The sequence below is a fragment of the Motacilla alba genome, chromosome 1A (assembly GCF_015832195.1).
Source record: "Motacilla alba alba isolate MOTALB_02 chromosome 1A, Motacilla_alba_V1.0_pri, whole genome shotgun sequence".
NCBI classification, from domain to species: Eukaryota; Metazoa; Chordata; class Aves; order Passeriformes; family Motacillidae; genus Motacilla; species Motacilla alba.
This window is the reverse complement of record NC_052031.1, coordinates 7,215,073-7,241,048: the sequence shown is the minus strand read 5'-3', so window position 1 is coordinate 7,241,048 and position 25,976 is coordinate 7,215,073. Positions and strand designations below refer to the sequence as shown.

Here is a 25,976-nt window from a genome sequence, read left to right as displayed (position 1 = left end):
GACATACACACACTTGGCCCAGACATTTTTCTCCTTGGAGCCCTGGGGAAGAGAGCAAAAGGAAGAAGGGTTGCCTTTCAGGAAGCAGGAAGCAATGTGTTCAGGAGGGAGGATGGAGGATTAGATTTGCAAAGGCGTCCACGTTTGCATTTCTTACCAATAGTTACAGCATGCAAAGCAAGTTCCCTTTTGGAGATTTTTCTGGGCTGCACTGTTGCCAATGGCTCAACAGAACAAGCTGCCCTTAAACCAGAGTGAGTGAGAAGTCACCACACAGCCAGCTCAGCCAGCCCAGCTCCAGGAGTGCTACCCTGGGGGCCAGAAGGTCTTTGTCCCACTGCTCTAAATCCAGCAGATCCCAGACAGAGCTCTAAGAAATGCAGCGCCAGAAAAAAAAAAGAGGATGCTCTCTTTTCTGGACCTCAGTCACACTCCTGTCATTGTAACAAAATGTGTGAGACAAGGAAATAGTGATAGAATGTACACTTGCTCTGGAAATGTCACCATCAGGTCTTAAGCTAATGTCACTTGGATTAGAGGGGGCTGTTCACATCAGCTGGAAATGTGGCCAACAAACTAAGACAGACAAGTAGGTATGAAACCAGTCTGCATGCTATTCAGTTTGAAATATTTTCCTATTTTCTTACTGCAGCTGTATTTATGAAATATGTGCTCAGCACACAGCCACTGTGGGCTTTCTCAGTGTCTAGCCAATGCAATATCTGGCCCCTGTATTTTAGATGTAGTGATACTGAAACTTTAGGTACCTGAGGCTACAGTAAAAACTGTTCAACATTTTTCTTTTCTATGTGAAACTCAAGAAAGCAGTTGATCTGCACAATAGACTATTCTGCATTCTTAAAGGCTTATTGGTAAAGGTTTGATCTACAGCCCAACCCTCCTGGGTTGGGCAGCCCAGGGCAAAAGAGGCCTTTGTGTAATGTACTTCACTGAAGTTTTTTAACAAAATAGATTACCAGCGAAAGCATTATTTTACTAGCCCAAGTGTGCCTAAGGACTTTCCCTGCATAAGAAAAGCTGATTAAAAAAACAAACAAAAAAAAACCCCAAAAAAACCCAAAACAACAACAACAACAACAACAAAAAAAAAAAAAACCACAACCAAGCAAAGAACAAAATACAGTAAGTTACTTCTCACCAATGATCTGGAAAATGACACTGCAAGCAGAAGCAGGAGTCCTGTGTTAGACTTCCTCTAGCAGCAGATCAAAGTCTTACCTTTCTCATGGGTGTTTGCTCTTTCTGCTGTAACTTACTGTTCTTCACAGGGCAGATAATATAAACCTTGTTAATTCACTTTTACTTTTTTTTTGCCTTGCATGTTTTTTCTTTTACCTGGGGTTCTCTTTCTAATCCAACATCTCCCAGATGAATGGGCACACAAATTTTGGGAACTGGGGAATGGATTTGGGTTTGGACAGGATGAGGAAGGACAGGAGCCCCTTCACTTGCTACTGCTAGATAAATCATCCCCTGATATCCTAGACTGCACGTCTGACACTGGTGCTTAGAGGCTGCAGGATGGGCTTCCCTTGGGTGAGACAGCTTTACCTCCCAGATGGTTATCACCAGTGGGCAATAAATCCAGTGATGTTTCTAAGTGACCTTTTAAAGGGAAGACCACTTAATTATCTGATTAAGAGAAAAAAAATACACACTGATTCAGGGAAAAAAAATATATATATATATTCAGTACATTTTTTCAAGGCACATAGTTGTTAAATTGCATTAAAATTTAAAAAGTATCCTTTAATAGATTTCCAAATCTGTGTGAGGTCCTGCAGGAATTAAAAAGTGTCTTGAAGTGAAACTATGGCAACTCAGCAGTGGTCAGCTCTGGCAGCCAAACACACCCTAAGCACCAGTTGGTTTAGGTCTTTGTCTATGACACAGACAAGGAGAGGCTGCTGTTCCCTTGGGTGTGCAGCATTTGCCAGGCAGGGGCCAAGCAGCGGCCAAGGGCTGCCCAGGTAAGGCTGTTGAGCCCAGGTGGCCTCACTCCCCCCTTTCCACAGTCAGCACAGATGTGGCTGGTACTGGTGGGGATGCCCCATTTACACATTAAGCAGGACTATAAGGAGCAGCTTGCTGGGGATTTTTAGTGAGGGGGGAAAGAAAGGATCTAAAAATGTATTTGTGCCTGGCAGGGTTGATCTGCAAAACGAATCCTTTGCATTTCTTTGCATCTTCCATCTGTGATTTCACAGTTAATTGACTTATCCATGCAATGTTCCTCTGAGGTATAGATTATCTACACTTTCATAGTGATAAACCCAAGTGTGTAGGGGTTTGAGATGGAACTTGCCCTAAAACCTCAAGGGATTACAAGGCAGAGAACAGAGTAGATAGACCTGGGTCCCTCCTTTGCACCCCCGAGGTGGGTTCCTTTTCCCCATGGAGACACGCAGCAATACTCCACAAGGCAACGAGCTACCACGCTGCACACAGTGCCCCTCACCATGGCCCAAAAACTTCAGCAGGGATTTGTGGGTCTGCCCAGAGCATCAAGTGTGGAGCTGCTCTTGTCCCACACGTGTGAGCCCTGGGGTACAAGCCAGGCCACTGCTCATGGAGAGATGCCACAGCCCCCATCATGTGGCTGGGTTTATTTTTAGCTATCCCAGCGTCAATATCTGCACAGCAGCGGCGGCCACATCGATCGCGCTGATGCTTTGAAGATCAATGTTTGTAACAGCCCTGGCTGCAGCTCTTTGGGGTGATCAAAGCTCCATTCTCCACTCCTAGGGCTCAACTTCATCCCTCTGGAAGCTGTGGGTGACTTTCACCTGTTACATGCTCTGGGTTACAACTGCCTAACTCCTGTAAGGACTCACTGAAGACAAGCATCAGCTGCCTTTGGATCAATAGCAGACAAACCCCCCCACGCCAGGGATTTCTTTCCTTGACTAAACTGACTTCTTCCCCAGAGCTTTAACTGTGTTTTTGCACAATGATGATGCCTTTTAAATTGTTTTTAATAAGCAAAGTAAGATAAAGAGGGAAGGAGAGCAAAGAAGTGGTCATATCATCACAAATGCAGGTGAGGAAACACTTTACAGGAAATTTGGAGGAAAATGGGGTGCCTAGCAGTCATTAAATACAGGTGATGCTGAGACTTCAGTGTAATGTTAATTAACTGTTTAATTTATTGAACTTTGCAAAGTTAATGACCTTTGCAAATGTCCCAAAAAAAGGTTTTGGGCAGATTTCAGGTTTTTGACACATATTGTAGAACACCTACCATTATTTTAAAAAGTTCAGCTCCATCATCACAGTGATTGCTTTTCTTATTGCATGCAAGGTATTTCAGATGGGCAATCAGGGTGTTAGGATAATGAGCAGAAACCTAATGAGATGCTGTCATCCTTATTTCTGCCAGGATTGTGGCACAAGAAACACACAAAAAAATTACTTTTTCTTAGGCAGTAAGGGCACATGTCACCTTTTCCTAGCACAGTTCAAGGGAACTGAGCCTTAGAAGTGCCAGTTCATGCCACTTACTATAACAAAATGATAATGGACCAGCTAAACTGAAGCCATAGCCACTGTAGATGTTTGAAGTTGGCTGAGATAAATCCCACCTCTGACATGTCTTGGTGAGTTTTCTTGTTGTTTCCAGATAAAGAGAGACTGGGGTCCCTGAATTTTAACAGCATTTAATAGTGCCATGAAATCCAGCATTGGAAATTAATTCAAATGAGGCTTTTATGCAAGCAGGGATTGTTGTTTAAATCAGGTTAAAACAGGCTGATGATATATATTCATTATATTTAGAAGCTCTCTTGTGCCTTGCTGGGGATGCTGTGCTGGCATCTTAATTTTGTATCTTTATTGACACCCTGGGAGATGCATAAATACCTCATTGCCCCTGCCCCAAGGAACTGAATCTGGGAATTTCGTGAAAGAGTTTGAGGGGACCAAGAGTTTGAGCTGACTGGACCTCTGATTTGTTTAACTCTTGTCTTCTTTCCAGTGTCAGTGGAGCCATGGTCAGAAACAATCACAGCTGGGACATGCGGTGGCCAATAGCTGGGTGGGCAAAGGGCATCACCGGGGGGGCTTGGGGCACAAAGAGGACAGTGACCCAAGGAGGGGCTCACGGGCAGCTGCTGAAGCAGCAATGAGCATAGCCAGAAATACCCACTGCAGCATAAGACAACATGCTACCAAGATCAGCCTTTATTTGGGGCAGGGAAGGGAGCCCCAGTCGAGATGAAAGGGAAGGGATGTCTGGCTCCTACCCCAAGAGGTAAATCTAAGGGATAGTGATGGCTCTGAGTTTCAAGCAGTTCTCTGGTTCTAGAGAGTGGGATTCATTAGGGATGGACAAACAAATATAAAAATACTTGAAATGAAAAAAGGTAGGATTATCACAAACAAAAATGGTTTCACATGTTTCCCTTGGTCCTGTGCTCTGGCATCTGATTATGTCCTGTGAAGTTCTCCATCAAATAAGGGGAGTGCAGGATCTACCTCAGACTCTGTCATCCGAGGGATCCTCCTGCCTACAGGGTGTTTTACATGCAGAAATACCTTCTGAGACCTGCAAAATTCTGCCCCAGCCTTCACCCTGAGAGGGATCAAAACTGCACACACACTTTGGAGAAGAGACGGTCTCTGATGGCTCTTTTCATTTGGGGTTCTGATTTGCATCAAAACTAAACCAACTTCTAAAGATTAAAAAATTTCTGTGTGAAATAGTTTTTTATAGGATTCCTTTTGGGCAACCCCAGATTGTTGTTATTATTATTTATTATAATTATTATTATTTTTTACTTTCTCAACCCCTTTCTTACCCTTGCTCCATCTTTAATTTTTGCCTCATACTGAGCCCTTCTGTTCATTCCCTCCTTTTCTCCTCTTCCCCAGGCCAAAATACCACAGTCCAGGATTTGCACACCTGTAACAATATTACACTTCAGAAAAATGGCTATTTCTCTCTTAATGCCTTGTCTGTCTGCCCTGTGGGAGCTGGTCTTCTCTTCCAGCACACACAGAGATGTGTCTAGAGATCATCAAGTGCATTTGTGAGCATTTGCAGAGTATCTGGGAGTCACTTTGCATCAGAGGTTCTGTTCTTACAGACATGAGGTGGCTCTAATCAGGTTTCTAACCGAGAACATAATAGCTGTGCTTTAGCAGAGTTGTAGCTTTGGTAAATGGTGTTTAATTTGACAGAGATATTGACAGGGATAGGATTGGAGCCCTTTACATTGGAAAAACAGCGTCTCTCACCCTGTTCTGTTGATTTCTTCCTGCAAACCAAACACAAACACTCGGTGTTTGTTGCTTTCTACATCGTGCCCTGTTTGAATGGTTACTGGAGTGGATGAATAAATCATCTGACTGTTGAAACTGCATACATAGACCTAATGCTCCAGTGAAAGCCTTTGTGTGTGTTTTGACTGTTAACATCCAGAACAGCAAATATACCAAGCAGCAAAAGGAAAATATAGCTCAGTTGCTATTTAGGGAAAGTAGCCCCTTCATATTTCTAGCACATGTTTTGTCAGAAGACTAAGAAGGATGCTCAGCCTTGTGGTTGTACCTGCTGGGAGCCAGGACTGCCAGAGGCTATTTTCTCTGCTGGGGCAGAGATTTTGCACAGCAATTCTCAATTTGAGTCTGCGACCCCCATCTCTACAACTCCCCTTTTTCATCTGTAGATCCTCAAATCATCTACAGATCCTCCCAGTGAGCCAGGATGAAGGCAAGAAAAAGGAAGGTAGACAGAGCCTTGCCCAAGCCACCGAGCCAGAGCCTGATCCTGGGAATCTGCTTCTTCAAACACAGCAGTCCCCATCTCTGCTGAGGTGGTTCATTTATGTGGTAGAGAGGCAACTTTACCTTCCCAAACTGCCACACTGGCTTAAGAGGAATCATGATAACAATGGCTGAGATCATTGATGTGTCATAGAGATAAATGCCTGTCAGTTATTGGAGGAGGATGGACAGACCCTCATGGTCCTGCCAAGAAGGGCAGGATGCTGAACTGGCTTTGCTGTAACCCAGTCTTCTCAGACTTCTACAACGACCTCTGGTCCTCAGATATGACTTTTTTGTGTCTGCCATCCAGATTGGGAAGGCAGCTAAGTCAGAGACTTTAATATTCATCATGCTGCTTTTGCTTTTGTGGAAAAAGCCTAACTGTTCTGGAAAAAAAGCAGGTCATCAGAACCTTAAAGACAAACTCCAGCAAAATAGCTCGAGTTTCTAGCCCTTGCTGAAATTGGTGCCATGTAAGGGTAAGTGGCAAATCATTTTGAAAGCACTTACTCATGCAAATGCTGCATCAGTGGAACAGCTTGCAAAGAGCAGGGGCGTGTCCCCTCCCAACATCCTCAAAGTCCCTCTCCCTGAGAACACACAGAGCAGATCTCAAAGGACTGCACTGGCAATCTTGGAGAGGAAAACCTTTCTCCATTTTGAAAATACGCCCTACAACCAGCAACAAATAAACACAGCTCCAGTTTCTCAGTGCTGCCAAAGCAACACACCCAGTAGAGCACTGCTCCTCCCTTTGCATCACTGACAAAGCTGCCAGCTGAATTGTGCCTCTATCCTTGGTGCCTTGGCGTGGTACCAAGCAGGAAGCACACAGATAAGCTCTTGGGACCCAAACAGCTTTTGGAGGGCTGCTAAGTTCAAAAGAGAGCCCAGTGCCTTTCCACAGGCTAGTGAAAAGAGCACATTTCACTCTTAAAATCCTTGCCATGATTCTGGCCTTTCTGAGAACAAAGCTTTATATATGCCAGGAGATTGCTTCAGAACGAGATCTGATACACCACATTTTTAAATCTTGTTTATAACTTAATCTATAGCTAAAGAGGACACTGAAGAGGAAGTGCCATCCCAGAGAGGATGCACCCAGCCATCAGCACAAGCCACAGTCTGTGCCAGGCTGCATCCTCCTGGCATCTCAGGAGTCCCCAGTGCTGGGAGCTGCACCCACATGGGTGGGCACCTCTTCCCCATGCCACCCCAGCCAGTGCTGTTCTCACTTCCCTCTGCCATCCTCAAAAAAAATCAGCTTGTTCCTCACCAGGAGGGGCTGAATTTGCCTGCACAGCCTGGGCAGTAGCAAGTGGGACTCACCACCATGTCCAGCACATTTGCTTTTCAAAAAATGTGTCATAAAATAAAGCACATTAAATTATTGACAGTTTGGGGGTTTGGGTGGTTAGGCCCCTTTTTTTCACTGCTGACCATTTAGAGGAAAAGGACAGAAGAAAGGAATTTCAGGACATTTTCAGGTGTGTATTTTTCCTGAATGAATGAATGAAAGATTGATTGATTGATTAATTTATTTTCTGCAGCACAGGGATAAATACTACTGAAAGCAGTAAAAAATACATTAAAAATACTACTGAAAGCAGTATTTTTAATAAGGGGGGAAAAAAAAGAAAGCTCCAAAAGGAACTGGTTCTTGCAGAACATGAGCAAATCTTTCCCTTTTTTAGGTAACCCATGAAAAGTTTGCTTTCATGAAAAGCAAAAGGAAACCTGGAGAAGCAGTGATGAGAGAAGCACAGTAGCAATAATATTCAAACCATTTGGAAGCAAATGTTGAGCTTATGGAAGTATGCAACAAAAATAAAAAAAAAAACCAAGCATGAAAGGCACTCCGAGTGTTAAATATTCATTAGTATTCCCCGCACCGCCTGTTCTAAATATAAGATACGTTTCAGCACAGCCCTGGTGTGTGACTGGGATGTTTTCCCCTCCCTTGTAGGATGCTGTAGCCACTCAGCTGGCGGGGCGTTCCCATGGCAACACGGCGATGCTACCTTTTGTTAGATGAATGAAATGACCAGAGCCGAGGTCGGCCGGGGGCACACAGGCAGGACAGGCTGCGCTGCCACGGCATCCATTGTCCCTGTCACGGGGCAGAAGGCAGGAGGAGCTGGCAGCTCTTTGCATCACAGAGCGGCAGAGACTGGGTTCACATCCAAATTCCCTCCGTTTTTCAAGGTACAGGCAGCACAACTTGGATCTGGGCTGGCATCCCCACCCCGAAGGTTAGGAGTGTTCAGCTTGCAGAATTTTATCCCAGCCTGGATGCACCCACAAAGGGGGAATAAGAAGAAAACTGAGGGCTCAAATACATATCAAAGAGTTCAGCTGTTTCAAGGACTCTTAGCTAGTAGTCTGACAGTGAACATAAGGATTTTTGGGCCATTTTTCCTAGTACTGGGTACACAGGGCAAGATTAGGCTCTGGACACAGGGCATCTAAATTCAGCCATATACATCTAGTAGGCTAAATATCAGGAGAATCTCTTCTCTCTTTCTGGTCCATGGAGGTTTGTCAAGGTAGTCAGCAGAGCCTAGAAAGAGATGGAGCTCCAAGGCTGAAGCCAGGTAGGACATACTAGGTTCCACGTAGACATCTGCCTTGGTCTGTTATCTACAGGCCAGCAGGCATTTAAATTATGACAATATAAGAGGGGATTGCAAGGTTTCTCACTCCCATGACTAGTTAAGGGTGATTACATTCCAATCTTCTAGGACATGGTGGTTTGAATCCATGACAGGATAAACCCCTGCAACACCTGTGCAAACCAGACCAGTTGGTCCCTTCTCTCAGATGGAGAGCCTGAGATACACTGGGTGTAGCTGCCCAGGATCTGAGTTGAATGCTGCTCCCCTCTCCAGAAATAGAAAGAGGATGCAAGTGTTCACATGCTCCTTTTGCCTGTGCAGTGCCTTTGATCTGAAATCGCAGGAGCAGAGGCTGTAGAACGAGTCTGCAGTAATTTGAGTGTTGCTGTGAGTCGCAGCCCAGCAGAGGAACGAGGTGTCAGACCATGGCACATGCTGCTGGGGCACTGCTCCCCTGGCTAGAGCAACCAAAGCTCTCATTTTAAAATGAAGATAAACTTCCTTGGCTCCCACAATTTTAGATAAAACTTCCTTGTCTCACTCCTACAATTTTCGTTGTAAAATTACTGCTCTGAACGTGAAGGAGGGTTTGCAAACAGTCCGGAGCACATCAAGTGTTCATCCTGCTCCTGTAGCACAAGAAGGGCAGGCTGGTGGCTGCACAGGCTAAAGCAGAGCATCTGCCTCGATGCTGGTACAGCTCTAGTCCCACCTGGTGCCTGGAGTTTGAGAGGAGGATGATGTGATGCACAATACCCAACCAGCCAGTGATGCTCCAGCTCTTACAGGAGATTTTCAGGCTCTCCAAGGAGCCAAGACAAAAACTACACACAGGCAGAACCACTGGGGTTCCCTGGCCCCACTGGTGAAGGTGGATGTGAACAGACCTTGCTGTCACACACACCACTTCAGCAGTAGCTCATGGTAATGCCATGCAGGAGCTGATGACTTGCCCAGGGATCCAGAGCATCCTTGGGATGTAGCTGGGGGTCACAGCTTGCACTCCCTGGACAGGGAGACTCACTGCTGGCTCACAGCCACTGGTGCTGCTCAAACAGCACCATACTCTTTCCCATTCCTGCTCATCCTGCTGAGCTGGGCTCTGCTCTGACTCATGCAGTATCAGCACAATTCCCAATCCATTCAGATCAGAGAGGCTTTGAGTGCTGCTGAACCAGAAAGGCTCCAGCTTGCTTTTCTGGTCCAGACTGAATTATTCTTTTGGACTTTAAGAGAAATGCCTTTTTTTTTTTTTTTTTTTTTTTGCCTGTAAACAGAGATAACATAGGCAAGCTCATGAGGCACTGTGGTGTAGCCTAGTTCAAAGCAGAGCTGAGCTTCAAGAGAACAGGGCGTTCATACTCTGCCATGGGTGCATCATCCAGATTATCATATTTCATTAACCTTGACCACCTGACCTGACATCTCCAAAATGCCCAAAAGCTCCTCTCTCTCTTTACGTTCCTCTTGAGGCTATGGACAGTCAAATTCCCCAGACAATTTGGAAAGATGATGCTTCACAGATGCACAGACTTGTACATCTTTCATCAGAGCCTGGCACAATGCTGAACAGCAGAAATACCCCAACAGCCTTGTCTTACTGGAGCCTGGAATTCCTGCTGCCATTTATTCAAAGTCTTATTAAAGTCTTGGAAATACCAATAGCAAAACACATTTATATACAGCCAGCAAGAAATGGATCAGCCTGACAGCATTCTACAGTCTCTTTAGCTCTGGAAAACTTATCTCTGCCTTTAGTATGATATGATCAGATTCGTTCACGTTTGATAAGAACCTGAATTTGGCTGAGAACAGTTCATTCTGTTTGAAATTAATATGAATCACTGTAGGGGGCACCTCCCCTCCCTGTTTTTACCCCATAAAGAATGATAAGAAAAATGGCCTTAAACTGCAATATCTACATGGTTGAAAGGACTGGAAGAGATAGAGAAGAAAAGGGATGTGTGGGGTTGAACTTTCTCATATATGTCACTGACTGGGAGCATTTCTGCCGGAGCTTAAAGGGCAGGAGTTTTGTCTGTCTCTGGGTTCATGCCAAGGTTTGCACTCTGGGATACCATGAACCAAGCATGAACTAACCAAGAACATTTCCCATTGACCCTTTTCCTTCTCAGTGTAGCCTCCAGGAGCCTGGGCTGAGCATGAAGGATACATGGGGTCAGAGGTGGTCCCTAGTGTGAGCAGCCAATCACTTTGAGAAGGAACTGGTCTCTCTTTTTGGTTTTGCAGGAGCCTCAGTGGCTGGCTTGGACCAGAAAGCAGAGTTTTAGATGGTGGAAGCTAATTCGGGTGAATCCCCATCATTATCCAGAGAACATGTGGTATTTTCAGGAGTTAACCCAATCACGCTCAGTGCATGAATCAGACAGTGACTGTCCCTGAGCATGCAGCTCCTAGCACATAGCAAGAGTTGGTGTTAAAGGACATTAGAAATTTCCACCTATAATATGCTCCAGCCAGCCTGACAGTGATTTTTCTAACACTGTAAATCGAGTTCTGATGGTGTAACAGGGTTTTTAATTGTGCTTTTGGACAGCAATTGGGTACTGGTATGTGGAAGGTTACCCCCTGGGATGAGGAAAGGAATCCTTTTCGTGTTTGTGTTAGGAAGTGGGGTGGCCCCTGGGGGAGCTGACCTTCGGAGCAGTGGTGGGCAGCTGTGCTCATTTGATGGCATTTCAAAAGGGTTTTACTTTGGACTGGTCTGGTCTGGTCCTGTGGACTGAACACTGGTGTGTTTGTAGGTGTGAAGCTCATTTTTTAGTCGGATTTTTCTGTGAAAGAGCTTCAGTCCTAACATCACTTCACGATGGAAAACAAAACGCATAAAGCAGGAGCAATCAGGGAGTTTTCCACAAAGGCACTCTTTGATCTGAATTAAAACGCTAATAGAAATGCATTCAGGGAGTATCTTTTGCTGACCAACTTTGCAGGAGTATATTCCTTTTGTTTAGTGCGCTTTTCTTTCTTTCTCTCCCTGAATTCCCGGCTGACAATTGACAGGAACTCCCTTTCAGCGTGGGTTTGGTCACTCGCTAGCAGCAAACGCGCCCAGCAGAAAATGCTCCAACTGTTGGCGTTTCCAAGCGGGGAAAACCTCCCGGGCTGAGCCTTGGGATGAGGATTACAACCGTTTTAAGTCATTACCGGGGAATCCACGATCTTCCACGGTGACGAAGTTTTCTGGGCGCTTCCCCGGCTCGCAGGGGGAGCGGAGCAGCGCCAGCCCCGCCCGGGTAGAGCGGCGGCGCAAGCGGCGGGGCGGGCAGCGTCCCGCAGCCTGCTGCCCTGAGGGGACCCGCGGCCCGGCCGGGATCGCCCGTCCTGCGCTGAATGCATTACGTAAGGCAGGGATCGTTTGTCAGCCGCGATGGTACAAACATAGCTGCGGGCGGATTATGCACAGAGAGCGAGAGAGGAGGGACGGGGAGGAAGGTCTCTCCAGGAGCGGGGCTCCCCGCGGCTGAGGGTTGCGAGTTGGCGGCGTGGCAGCTGGCCGAGCTCCCCTGAAGGGTGTCGCTGGCGGTCCTGACATGCTCTTGTTCATGTGGGATGCTTGAGACGGGCACGAGATACTAAGTTGGGGGACCGGGATTGGCATGAGGATCGGACCAAAATGGAAGGGCTTCTGTCTCCGATGAGAACGAAGGTAGGGAAAGATGTTCATGTCTTTTGAAGCTCAATTTACCCGACGAGGGGAAGGGGAGTTGCGGGGCGAGCTCTGTGAATAGGGGGCTTGCCGGGCTTTTGTCTCTTTTCTTTCCTGTCTCTTTTTTTTCTTTCTTATTTTTCAAAACTACGGTGGTGATGTAACTCGGCACAGGAGCGACAGCAGTTGCCTCCAAGAGGGGAGTAACGCATCACTCTTCCTCGACAGAGATGACCTTTGTAAATGAGTTTTCCTTTTGGAGCAGACAGCCATATTTTTGTTTGGATTTCCAGTTGGAGGCTCTCATTGTGTCTGTGTGTCTGTGCGTGCTCCCCGGGGAGCCAGCCGGGGGACGCGTCCCTGCGGCACGGGGACCGGCGGGGACACCGGGCTACCCCAGCCAGGCGCTTCCAGCAGCGAGGGGGGCACGGGCAAGCAGAGGGGGTGATTTTGTACCCGAATACCCTGCCAGGGTGCCAAACCTCTTGTTGTGGACCCAGACCAGAAAGCTGTAACAGAGAGTGAGTGCAGAGCTAAGGAATTGCTGCACTTGTCTGCTGCCTTCTCTCACTCTCAACTCTCTTTAAAGGTTTGACAGTAATCCTCAGTATTAAAGAAACTTGAATTCCAGAGGGGAAAAGACAGAGGGAAAACAGTGATGGTTTAGTTTGTAAAATTTCTCCCCATGCCATTATTTCATTGTGGTCCTTGGGGATAGATTGAATCCTGATTGCATTTTATTTAGTCACTGCCTCCATCCCATGTGGTAACTGCCTTGGGTAAATCCTTCTGATTTCAGTCCATCACCACATTCAATCCAACTCTGTTGTATTGCATCTCAAGACTGGAAGAATCGCAATTCAGTGTCAATTCTTGCTGGCAGCAGGGTGTCTTTGTATGTCTTAGATGCAAACAGTTTTGAAGGGGCAGTCAGACAAGAGTTTCTTTCTATAAATGCCAGACTTGAAAAAATTCTGAGAAATTGTCTAGTCCAGCCCCTGTGCTGAAGCAGATCAGCTAGTCTGGTCTCCTCAATTACATTCCCTGCCATTCACTATCCTAAATTAAAGGCTCTTCAATGATTTAAAGTCTTTTCAATATTAAAACCAAGAAAAGTGATTTAAATAAAAATAATTTGCCAGCAAATGTCTGCACTGCAATTCTCCAGGGGAGTAATTTTTTTTTCCACTTTAATTCAGGTTTTTTTGTCTTGAACAGTAAGTTGATAATTTAAAAAAGAACCTGCCAAGTTCATATAGCTCTCCATTACCAAGAACAATGCTATGGGCAGTTTTTAGAATGAAAGATTTATAAGGGATTATAGACCCAGCCATTCATATCTCTCATTACTGAGGAATACATACATTAATGTTAGGCTTTGCAAGGCATTTTCCAGTATTATTTTTTAAAAATCAGATAATAGATGAAGCCCTTAGCAGCTGCCCAACATTTCCATCTCATTTCCATTATTAGAAAACATAACTTTCATCGCTGTAGCTGGTGTTTCCATTCTGCCTCTCTAACCAGGCTTGAAAGGACTGCTGAAGGCAGTCTCTCCCAGGACTGGTGAGCTCTCAGGCTGATGTGTGGATTACACTCAGACGTGTGTAGTATCAGCACCTGCAGCATGTGTGAAGCTATAAAAATGACAGAGTAGAGTAAGGGAAGTGGTCCAGGACTGGGTATTCTGTTTGTTCATCTGATCTGCTTTGTAGCTGGAGTGTAAATCCCAGCAACACCATCCATAAAGTGTAATGTCAATTGCCACTGTCAAGTAATTTATTGATCCTACAGAAGAGTATGCTTGGGAATATAGACATGATCCTTTGGATCAAAATCTGCCTTAATACTAGAGAAAGGGAGAGATTCTGACCTCCTTTGTGTGTGGGAAAAGCTTCTCAAGCCAAAGAAATGTGATTTGAAATCAGCTATTGCAACGATGTAAGATCAGTGGGATTCTCTGGAAGATCCAGATCCTGACGTTGGTGTTACGTTGCTGTTAATCCAGAGTAGCTCCATGGCAGCTGATGGAGATATTCAAACAGACTCTGTGGGATAAAGGTCAGGATTTGGCCCTTACATCCCTACCTTTCAGTGAAACAACAATGCATAGATCACTTCAATAGATTTGAAAACTTATCTCCTTTTCAAGATGCTTCATGGCTGGCAGTGGCTCCCTGCTCCCTGCCAGAAAATCAAGTGTAAAATCTATTAAATCCCCAAATACAACGTTAATACGTGATGACTACACAAAAAAAACTTGACAACAGCGAGGCTGCCAACGTGCTGAGACCCCTGCCTGTTCCACTCCCTGAAACTGCCTCGTTTTTCCTCCTCTGTTCCCCCGTCTGTGTGATCCCATCTGTTGTCACTTGTTTTACACTAAGGCTGAAACTGTTGGGGGCTAGTTAGAAGTTTTTTTGTCCTTTGGTTTGTACAGGGACATGAAGGACAGTGGGCTTCTGGTCATTTCTGGCTGAGCTGCCTGGAAAGAGCCTGGAGCATCTGGGAGCTCCAAGACCTGAACCTGTGTGAAAACATCTCCCTGCCACAGTGAAGTGCACATAAAGACTCCATTTTATCCTTAGAGTCCCAAGCAGTTCTATTTAGCCTGCTCAAATCTAGAGAGAAAACCAAACCAAAGAATTTTCTTTGTTTCCTTGGTTAAGTAGGAGCAGGAGCTGACTCTGCAAGCACCTCTCACATCTGTCACCAGCAGGTGAGGACAGCCTACATCTGCCTCTCACAGCCAAATGTGAGGGTCCCTGGAATTAAAATGAGGTCTAAATCCCTGCAGGTGGGCTTGGGTGAATCTCATGGTGGCACTTGAAAATAAGATTGCTGTCAGCTTTTTGGTCCCTGTGGTTCACAGAGGTTGTCACTCCACTGACAGAGGGACAGGTGGGCACATCTTGGCTGAAGAAATCCAGTTTATTGCGCAGGAAGGCTGGAGCTGAAGCACTGGACAGAGACATGGACACCATGTCCTCGCCTCTCCAACCAGCTCCATGGCAGGGCTTGCCAGCAGAGGGCTGGGAATGTACAACCAGGAGCCTGTTTCATAGAGGACTTGTTTCTTATTCCACAAGGTAATAACCCATTAGGTTGCTGGGCCGTGCTGGGTGATCATACAGTGGGTACTTTAGAAACTCATTAAAATATCTGGTAAATTGGGTATTAAACACTAAGCACATTACACCGTGTAATGGACTCCACTGCAGCAAGCCGTGGGTGGTTAAAACATTTCTGCTTTTGTACAACCAGGATGCACAGATGCAGGAATTCTAGGGAAAGGGAAGGGATACAAAATAAAATGGGCTGGCATATCAAAACTGAAGCAGATAAGTAGAATGCACTGAACAGCAAAGTTGCTGCATTTTTTGTGTTGATGATTAAATTTCACTTGATTAGAAGTAATGGGTGCATTGTAAATATTTGGTAGGTTAATAGAGGTACTTATAAATATTACCAGAACCAGTTAAATTCTGTAGCCTAGGATGTCTGAGCCCCCGTTTTCAGAGCAAATGAATGTACACAATAGCAATGTCCCCATGCCACCTTAAGAGACTGTGAAGTTGATTGAGTACCACAAAGTGAAAAGAATGAAGAAATGCATAAATATTGCAGTCCTTTTGTTAGCCTCCATTTTAATTTGTTTTATAATCCTCAACACATGCACAATTTGCCGTAACCCTCAGTGCATCGCCTTCAGCAAATTACACTGGCATAAGAATTTCAGTAATTTTAGTTTCTCTGCTGCTGACACTTGCCAGTGCATGCTACTGAATTTGCAATGAGCACCTGGCTTAAACCACACAGAACTGGCTACTGCTCTATTTTCCTTTCAGAAGCCTGTGTTTGGTGCTTTTTTGTTTATCAAAGCACTGCTTCTCTTTCAGAGAGGCTGAAAGAACTTTTTCAATGAACTTTTCGTCTGTTCAGAAACACACGCGGAGGGTAAATGGAGATTAATTACTGTCGAATTTACTAAGCTTTGCATCCAAAGATAATGAATTTTGAGTGTTCCTGTGTACAGCAAATTCAGCAAGGGAACTCAGTAAATAAAGTGTGTAGTATTTAGATAGTGCTCTTTAAGCATTAATGGGGCTGTTCTCATTTATTGAATCTTATTAACTTTATCTGTTTATTGTAGATTTTGGGGATTAGCAGACTCCCATGGTGTTACTGTTGGTTTGTTAAGCCCTGTTGGCTCTGCTTTCAAAGCCACTTAGTTTTTGACCACTGGATCTCTCACAAAGAATGGTTAAGTTGTCCTTGTGCCTTACTTTGAGAAGTTCACAGTGGCTCGAAGAAGAGAAACTTTGGAAAGTACACTATGCCCTGAGAATCCTAAATAGCAAAGGCTGTGACAGCTGGCCTTTGAGATTGGTGGGGAGGAAGTCAGGAGGGGAAATTACCCCTGGGAAAGCGAGGTCTGGAGTCTAGGTTACACCTGTGAATTGCTGTAGTTTTTCACCCTTCTTGGATGGCACTGAAAAGAAGTTTATATAAGCAGGTTTTTTTTGTGCAGCTGCATGCAGCAAAACACTTGAACAGATTCAAAACTTTAATCTCTCAAGCTATCCTGCAGAAGTTCAGGTTAGAATCCTGCACTGTCTGGACAGCTATGAACATTTAAATCACTTTACAGCACTCTTGTAGAAGCCAAGAGGCAGAATAATTCCTTTGCATATGTTGTGAAACCAGTCCTGGTGTTTTTAAGAATACCAAAAGACTAAAGTTGCCCCTATCCCTCCACAGTTGCTCCTATGGAGTCTAAGATCCCTGCTTTGATACAGCTGTGTTTTTCACTCTCATTTTGAGTATCCCACCTTGATAGACACACACTGGTGCTAATGACACCTACAGAGTGAGATTTCCAAAGCCATTTATTTCTATGTTTATTTATTTATTTCTGGGGTTTCTGATCTCCCCAGTGGAGTGACCTCACATGGGCGGTGACACAAACACAAACACAATATTTCAGGTTCCTGTGCAGCCACCCATAGGCACTTAAAGCTCCTGGGAAATGCTGGTGTTCCCTCAGCAGCCCTTCCACAGGGCCCCTGCTCAGGCTGTCGAGCAGCTGAAGGGGTACCTCCTTCCCTGCCTTATTATCAGTTTGACACAGAGGTTAATGAGGCCATATGTAATTCTCTGAGCTTGTAGAGAGTTAAAAAGAAAGGCAATTCAAGAAATAATGAAGCCCTATGTCGGCTACTGTTAATCATAATTTAATAAATACCTGGGAGAGAGAATGTAGGGGCACAACTCAGAGCAGAGTTTGGCTGTGGAACAACTGTACCATAACATTATGCCTCTGGAAAAGCAGAGCAGTTTCTCTTGTGTAACATTTCCTAAACCCATTCAGATTTAAAGGCGATATATCACTGAACATAAAGCTGAAAGGTTATTTTTCCTCCCAGGCTGTGCTTTGCAGCAGAGCAGCAAGCTCCATGCCTGACTGGGCCCTGCACTCGTGCCCAGTCACACCAGGGGTGTGTCATTCACTGTCCAGGGAGGGGAAACTCTGTGTGTCCTGGGCAGGAGCTGGACACTGCACTGCTAACAGGAATTCCATTGCAGAGCACCAGGAGCTCAAAATCCAGCACGGGGACTTGTATGCTTAGTGCTGGATCATGAGAACACAATCCCTGTCCCCAGATGCTCCCTACTAAAGGTTAGGAGGAAATAAGAGCATTTTGCCTCAGTTTTTAAGGAGGAAAGATTGCAGTTCAGATTCTGTTATTTCATCCAGGATCCAAAGCCTGAGGGGTGCTGCCCATTCTCAGCATCCTCAGGAGCACAACTGAGTCCCGGCTACACTGTCCTAGGATCTACCCTCAGCTGCACACCAGGCTGAGTGGGTTCAGCTCTTGCTGAGCTCTCCCATGACTATCAGACAGCCCCTGAGATGAACCAGGATAATCACAATGCTGGCATTGCTTTGTCTTTCACAGACATTTTGATCACCTCTCTGCCAGCACCAGCTCAGCATCAGGACCACATCACATCACCATCGCAGCATGCCTTGGTGACCAAAGCTCTCACACTGTGTATCAAATACCACTGGATCCTTTCAGGGGATGGAAATGGAACTGCGCCCATGTTCCCTGCTCACCTCCCAGTGCCCAGACACCATGTCCCAGCTGAAGCCCTCCTGTACCCTGGCCTCAATTGTCCGTATCTTGCTCAGCCTGTGTAAAACCAGGCTGTAGCAGAGGTGCCCAGGAAGGTCTGACATTCCCTAAACCTTCATGGCTGAGGCTGCCTGAAAGTGCCAAAAAACCTTCTCTTGGCTTCCATGGGACCTCACTGAAAAGCACAATGGGGGGCTATGCAAACACCACAGAGGTACCAAAATGAAATTAATTATAGCAATCATATCAATAAAAACAACAACAATAAAAATAATAATATTATAATAATAATGTTCAAACAAATAATAAATCTAATATAAATAAACTTAATAAATAATAAAACGATAATTTATATATTTTATATTATATATAATAATAAAAAATAATAATAAATGATAAAAATGCAGTATGGGAAGGCACAGACTGGAGGGAAGAAAGCTGATGATGGTGGCACTAAAAGCATACAGCTTGCTAGCTCAGTGTGTGGGTCATGGGCATTTTTAGGAAGTGCAGAGAAAATACACTGGTGAACACTCATTTTCCCAGTCATTTCATTATTTTACTTAATGGCAGCTATTGTCGAGGCAATTTGCCACCCTTTTCAAAAGCAGAGCTCAGACAGAGACACCCACTCTTTAGCTGTGAATCACAGGTTGCATTCCCTGGGGAAGGTCACAAAGTCTTAACTGCTGTGAATATGGGAAAGCTGAAAAAATGAGAAAGATATTAGTGAGATGATTATGGAGCAAAAAATGATGGTTGCCCCAAAATGCCAGCCTGGTAGTTATCTACAGAGGAAAACAGCTCTCCTGCATGTCTGCCTGGTGTATTAGGTCATTCTGAAGGCAGTGATGGTAGGGAGTGCATGTGTTTAGTGTTTGGGACTATATGGAAGGAAATAAAGCACTTGGATGATGCACATTTCATGTAAAAAATGTCTGATGCATAGCCAGTGCATATCAGCACAGCTCTGAGCACCCCAGCTTGGATTTCAGTAATGGTCAGCTATTTCTCATAGTATTTTACTGGATCTAAAGAAATGTAAAATATGTGTGCAGCTGGGCATGTGGGCTTTCTTCCTGAGAACATACACCTAATGTACTTTAGCTTTCCCTGCCTGCCTTCTTTATCTACATATAAACCCCACCAAATCTGTGAAACCAAAACTCTGACTCCATTTGGAATTCAACCAGTAAGACAAAAAATCCCCAGCCCTTCAGGTTGCTCCAGTTCAGAGGAGAGCAGAGGACAGATGCAGGTGTCTGTTTGATCTGATTTATAAGCATATTGCAGTATCAATAAACATACAAAGTCCTGTTTCCCCGACCACAGCAGATGTTAACAAATGAGAGAGCAGCTTCCCTCTTCAGGGTGGCTTCTTTCGTGCAGCATTCATCCACACCTGTTTTTCCTTGGTGTCTTGGTCCTTGGCTTGATTATCCCATGAGGGAGTGATTTCCCACTCCCTTGTGCAGTCACAGGGTATCACAACACATGGCAGACCAGCTAAGGGACTCAATTCTTTTTTTCTCTTCAAGCTCCAAGTCCCCCTTTTGGTGATTTGTTTGGGGATTTTTAGGGAAATCCCTTGTTCATTTTGTGCAGGAGCTCAGCTGTTGTGGCCGTGCTGTGTTGCAGCTTCCCAGCACCCAACGTCTCCTCATGTTCAGAACAGGAAAACCTCCCCAAATGCAGCTGTCCTGAGGCAGAGCCATGGACTTGGGTCCCACACAACAGGCTGAACAGCTATTTGAGGCTGATTTAGTAGTAAATGCAGTATAAATATCAGCAGTAAAAATGCACCACCCCTTTTTTTTTTCCCCTAAAACTCTTGTTCATGGCTCTCCCATGCAACAAACACCAGAGGAAAGTGGTGGCTCTCAGAACACGACACGTGGTCCCCTGGGCCGCAGCACTGATGAGGCACAGCCCAAAGCAGCAGCCAAACCCATCCAGTCCCTCTGAAAACAGGCAGATATCATCACTCTTCTGCTCTTGGTGGTACAAACACTTGGAAAGCTTGGCTGTGCTGAAGGAACATTAAAGATAGAAGACATCTCCTGGGTAGACAGCCCTCAAACCACTTGGGGCTTTGAAGACAGGAGGTCAAAAACAATATATCAAGTCAGTTATCAGCCAGTCCTGTCTTCCCTTCCTCCCCTCCCTCTGGCTGAGAGCTGCAGGAGCTCAGGTCCTTTGATGTAAACCTGTCAGACACTTTGGTCTCTTCTCTGCCCTGCCCTACTCTTGCACACACACATTTGTGTGAGATTTTAATTATAGGCATGAGCATATTGGTAAGAAAACCCTTCCTTAATTACACGCTCAATTAATTCTAGTAGCTTAGGAGTTGAAATACGAAGTTAGGTGAAGTTATTACTGCTTCATCTAAAGTTGAATCTCTCCATGGCCAGGCTCTGAATAATACTGTGAAAGTAATTTTTCTTTAGAAAAATGGATTTCATTTAGAAGAGATTAAATTGTTTTGGATAGAGGGAGTTAGAGTATTATCTGGTACCACTGATAGTCTTTTCCAGAAAGATTAATTACTTATAAGCCTAATCTTTTCAGCAAATATTCCATGATCAGACCAAAGAATTATATGGCACAACTAAGGCAATATTTAGCCTCATTAGGGCTGGCACAACCCCTCCCCTAATGCATTGTGTTCTTTAGAGAGAGATCAAGTGAGATGAGAGATTAAATATGTCTTCATAACATCAGATACCCATCCATGGCACCAGGGCCTCAAGGCTCACACCCTCACTGGAATTTGGGTGGCACTTTCTGCTGCTACTGATGGCACCCTGGTAGGGATGGCTGAGAAATATCTAGGCTGGAACCTGCTCATCTGAGCTTCAATCCAGGATCTGTTCTTGTCTCTGTTAAAGTGGTGACTCCCAATATGTGGCACAGGAAGCCTGTGCTGCATCCCTGGGATCCCTGCTGACACTCACAGCAGCGTGGAAAATAAGGCTCGGGTGGAGGGGAAACGCAATCTGAGCTGGAATAAACAGTCTAGGAGGAGGGGAGGATGTGGACAGGGGATTAGGGCTGGAGAAAGGAGTTTGAGAAGAGGCAGCCAGGACTAAAGGTAAGTTCTGGAGGCAGGGGTAGAGGGGCAGAGATGAGGCGGAGCCCTTGTGCCCATGGCATGGAAAACCACTTCAGCCCAAACCCCCTGTCCCAGCTGGATGTGGGTGGTAAAATGACACCTGTAAAGCTGCTTTTTAAAGAGGGAACACCATCAAGATGAAAAGTTGGGAAATACTGGAGCAAGGGACATCCCTGCAGCCCTGTCCCATCTAACAATGCAGTCCCACAAATGTTTTTCTCATAGGTCTCTTCTTGTCTTCTGCATAAGATGGACAGTGCTCAGATGATGAGCAGCTATTCCTTATTTTGTATTTTCCTCATTTCCTACCGAATAATCCTAGGTCTTATTTACTGAACACTGCCCTGAAAACAGAATTATTAATTTTCTTGTGTTATTTTTCTGAAACATTGATTACAATATTATCAAAGTTCATCAAAACCTGTAATCATACTCTGGTTTGTCTCTGTTGAACTGATGTAGAAATGAGCCATGAAGGAATCATTTAAGGTCTCTTTCAGTTTTGGGCCATTTCTGGCTTCTCTGTATCCTCAACATCATACAGCACTTTCTGTGCTCATTGTGTCCCTCACCATTTGCTTCTGGTAGAGCCCAGGCTTTCTTCAAGACATGTGCTAGGAGCGTCTCTCAGAAACCCAAACATAAAGCTTAGATGTGAAGGATTATTAGTAAAAGCTTGGGATATATGAGTCACTCATCACCATATATCTTCACCCAAAGACTTCACAATCTGCAGCACTCCCCAGCTTCGTTCCTTGTGCACCTTCTGTCTGCCACAAACACCAAGGAGCCCTCTGAAGAGCAGATACCTTCCCTGATTCATCCTTAAGGCAGCTCCACCCCGTACAAGGAAGAAGGAAAACATGGGTGCAGAGGTTAGGGTGAAAGGAGCATCTGATCATGCAATTAAAAATTGCATCATGAAACATCCACTCATGCCTGGCCTTTTCTAACTTTTCACCTTGATATCCACCCAATGCAGTGTATAAAATCAGCAAGCACATGACTGCTGTCACCTGGCTATTTTTTACTGAAGCTAATGTTATTCATTCCCTCTAAGAATTCCACATAAATTAACTGCAGTTAATCATTTCTCCTTGCACCTTTTTGGAGTAAGCCAGGCTGACAGCACAGACAGCTGTGGGAGTAGGTGTGAGCAGGGCTGAGCTGACTGTATGGAAATGCTGGGCAGCTTTGAATGCACAAATGAAAACACAGCACTGTGGAAAACCATGTGCTGAGGGTGGGGAGGGAATTTGTGTCCTCCATTTGCATCTCTCTGTATGCCATCTTTGCCTGGAATAAATGTCTTTGTCCACATGAAAGCTGAATCTGATTACTTTCCCCCATTTGACAGGACAGTAAAGAAAGCTTTGTGAAATGGGTGTGACTTTTATGATGTTTTGCAACTCATTTTTAGAAATATGTGTCTGCATATGCCAGTAGTTACCCTATTTCAAATCCCTCTTGTGCATTACTAATGATCTTTGCATTCTTCTTGAGTGAAAATTCTCTAGTTAGTAAACACCACATTACTATTAAAGTAGACTATCAGGTAGATTGAGAAGAAAAGAATGTAACAAAAAAAAGTATTTTTTGGCATTTCTTTAACCTCCAACTAGCTCTTTACAAGTTCCAAGTACTTTTCTTCTATTTTTGGCTTAGACCACAGTTTTGTCATGTGTGTCTGAATTTGAGGATTTTTTGAACATCCCTTTAAACGGGTGGTAACAGTGTTCTTGTGCCTCAGCAAGGGCAAGGGGAACATCAGCCACATATTTCAAACCTCTCCCACGGACATAAACCTGTTTTGCCAAGTGAGCTGGCTTTTCTCCTGGATGGAGCAAGAAGAAAAGGGAAAGGTGGCAGGACAAGCAGGTGAATGGGACTACAGGAGTAGTCTTTCCTGGAAAAACTCCTGAAACTCAATAGAGATAAATTCTAGTTTCTCATACACTTAGCCCAGTCCCAGACTTTTTAGTGGGAATGACTCATATTAATATGGGAACATCACAGATGTACAGAAAGATGGTAAAATTGTTTAGGAGACTATCAGAGACTGGAAAACAACAAATATCAATGGAGAAAAAAACCCCAAAAACTCAAGAGAAGAAAACATTTTTCAAACTGGGCAGAAAAAAGAAGGGGCTTCTTTTTCTTTTTTTTTCCTTTTCTTTTTTTCTTTTTTTTTTTCCCCTATGGAAAGGATGCACACCATTAAATCAGCTTAAATCATTAATCTTCCCTGGGATATATCACCCACAGAACAAACAGGGAGATGAAATAAAGCTACATTGTCTATTACGTATCTTGTAAAAGAATTAGTGTCAAAAAATGAAACCCAAAGGGAATGAAATGCAGGGCAGAGACTCAGTGATGCAAACCTGTGTTATACCACCACCCTTGAGGGAGCTGTTCCTTGAAGGAGCTGTGCCAGTTTGCATTCAGCCAAAAGTGTGGCCACTCCTTTGTCTGTATGATGCTCCAGAAAGTGCAGAATAAGGACCAGGAACAAGGAATTATTTAAAACTCTATTTTCCAGCAAATAACTGATAAATTCAACAAACAAAACCAAAACCAAACCAAACTGAATGTAAGGACCAAGGAGAGATTCATGCCAATTCCCAAAATGAAAAACACAGAAATATTTCCAAGCCCTAAAAAAGCACTTAAAGACTCTCAGAAGCAAAAATCATTGCTGAGCATTTACATTAATTTGACAGAATTTATCTACTCTTCTGCTCCATAAAACCTAAGTGCAATATTTAACCTGCAGCCCCCAGTGAGATCTGGTGTGTGTTACTCCCACCCCCAACGAGGCTCAGAGACCTGCTCTGGAATTCTGAATGAAGGGTGCAGTGGGGTCTGTGGGCTGAAGGGAAATTATTATTACACAGTAATCAATGCTGTGCATCTTGCATGGTTTCTCAGCTTCTTTGGCATCCTACCACACCTCTTAGAGGCTGGGATTGTTTTTTTTTTTGTTTGTTTTTTTTTTTTTAAATGAATAAGGTCATAGTTTGTTTGTGGAATTTTGATTTGAATTGATTTTCTTCCTTTTATGATGATGGCAGCACTCCTAAATTAGCCAGCAGTGCTGAAGCCTCAGTGTACACATTTTAGCACTGGGGGATAAATGCACTAATGGTGGGAGAGAATGTAATTCTCCCAAAATCAGTGCAGTATTTTAAATTTGTTTATTCTATATATATTGTGCCTTTTTAAATGTAGGAGTGAGGCAGGGAGGAGTGGTATCAAGTGCTTTCCTCCTTATAATATGCTAGTAAAGAGGATAGACACAGTCCTGTCCATGCCAGACTTGCAAAGGCAAAGATTTTTACCATTCCTAGGTAGTCCTAGAGATGGACCATCTGGACACAGCTTGGGATGGACCATGGAGCCAAGATCCTTCTGCCAGACAGTAATGGGACTCACTGAGTCTCTAAGAGCAGCACAGGGTAGAAATTTGGCCTAAAATTTTCCTGTCAAAGCTTTTCCAGTCTGCTTGCTTCCTAGATGTTTTGGTCAAAGCATGACCATTTCTCTCAGTCCAAGTCAAGGCTGCAGCAGGAGCTCAGAGCTCTCAGCTGATGGATTCCCCAGGCCAGGGGCTCTGTGATATCCCAAAGAAACTCACCCACAGGGGCCCTGCACCCCAGAAGTTCTCTGGTGGAAAAGAGATGGATCTGGCCATCTTTGTCATAGCAAGATCTTGGCTCTGGTCTTTTGGAACATTTAGGTCCTTTGGTTTGATACCAAGGTCCTGAAGAACACTGCCATCCTCGCTTTTCAGTGTCTCGGTTCTTCCTCAGGAGGGATGAAGACTTTGATACCCTTTTTGTTGTCAGGGCTTCACAGGGATCTAGCTGATGGGCCTTTTTCTGGGAGTAGGGATTACAAACACCTAAAGAGTGTGGGTTAACCCCAGGTCTCCAGGTCCCAGACAGAGCAGGTCAGAAGTGAAATCAGCATTTTCCAGTCCAGCACCGGTTCCCCATGCTGCCTCATCACCATCTTCTTCCAGCAAACAGGGACTTCCAGAGTTTTCCACACAGGCCTCGGAACCCTCTTTGTGTTGGCTCCCTGCCCAGCCCTGAATCGTCCTCCCAGATTTGTACAAATGCTGTTGAAATAACACACTCCCGTGGATAACACCCCATAAACTTCTGCTGCCTTCCCCCCGCCTTTACTTCGAGATGAGGAATGTTAATGCCTCGAGGGCATCCTCTTAATTGCGTGGCACCCATCCAATGGCAGCATATGCTCAAATTAGCTGTGACTGCTGGGGCTCACGGGGCTGGGGCTGCCTGGGAAGGCCTGTGCTGCTGCTGTGGCACATACAGGAGGTAATTCCACAGAGGAGTCAGCCATGGTTTGGCATCAATCCTCCAACACAAGACATAAAGATTTTCTGGCTTGACTCTAAAAGAGCCTGTGGTGATAACAGGGTCCTCCAGCCAGCTGATTATGACAGATTAATTAATATGTGGCATAGTGTTAGGGTATTCCATACCTTATGTAGAAGGAAGTGGAAGGATATTCTGGTGAATGAGCAAGTCTCAGTGAGGAAAAAAGGAGAATTATTGAATTACATCTGTACTATTCTAAATGTGATTGTTCCTAGTCCCTCAAGGCCGTGGATGCCTTCT

The 25,976-nt window shown here is 44.7% G+C and overlaps 1 protein-coding gene across 4 annotated transcripts in view; it reads left to right on the top strand.

Moving 5' to 3' along the window:
• Window positions 1–25,976, top strand: part of FRMD4A (FERM domain containing 4A) — a 357,044-nt gene that overhangs the window by 73,025 nt on the left and 258,043 nt on the right. The window contains exon 1 of one of the 4 annotated variants that reach the window (XM_038154025.1): window positions 11,441–12,072. The exons of the other annotated variants lie outside the window; for them this stretch is intronic. Coding sequence (XP_038009953.1) covers window positions 12,040–12,072 — 33 coding nt within the window. The 5' untranslated portion in view covers window positions 11,441–12,039. Of the gene's footprint in view, window positions 1–11,440; window positions 12,073–25,976 lie in introns of those variants that run through there. 4 annotated transcript variants of the gene reach the window in all.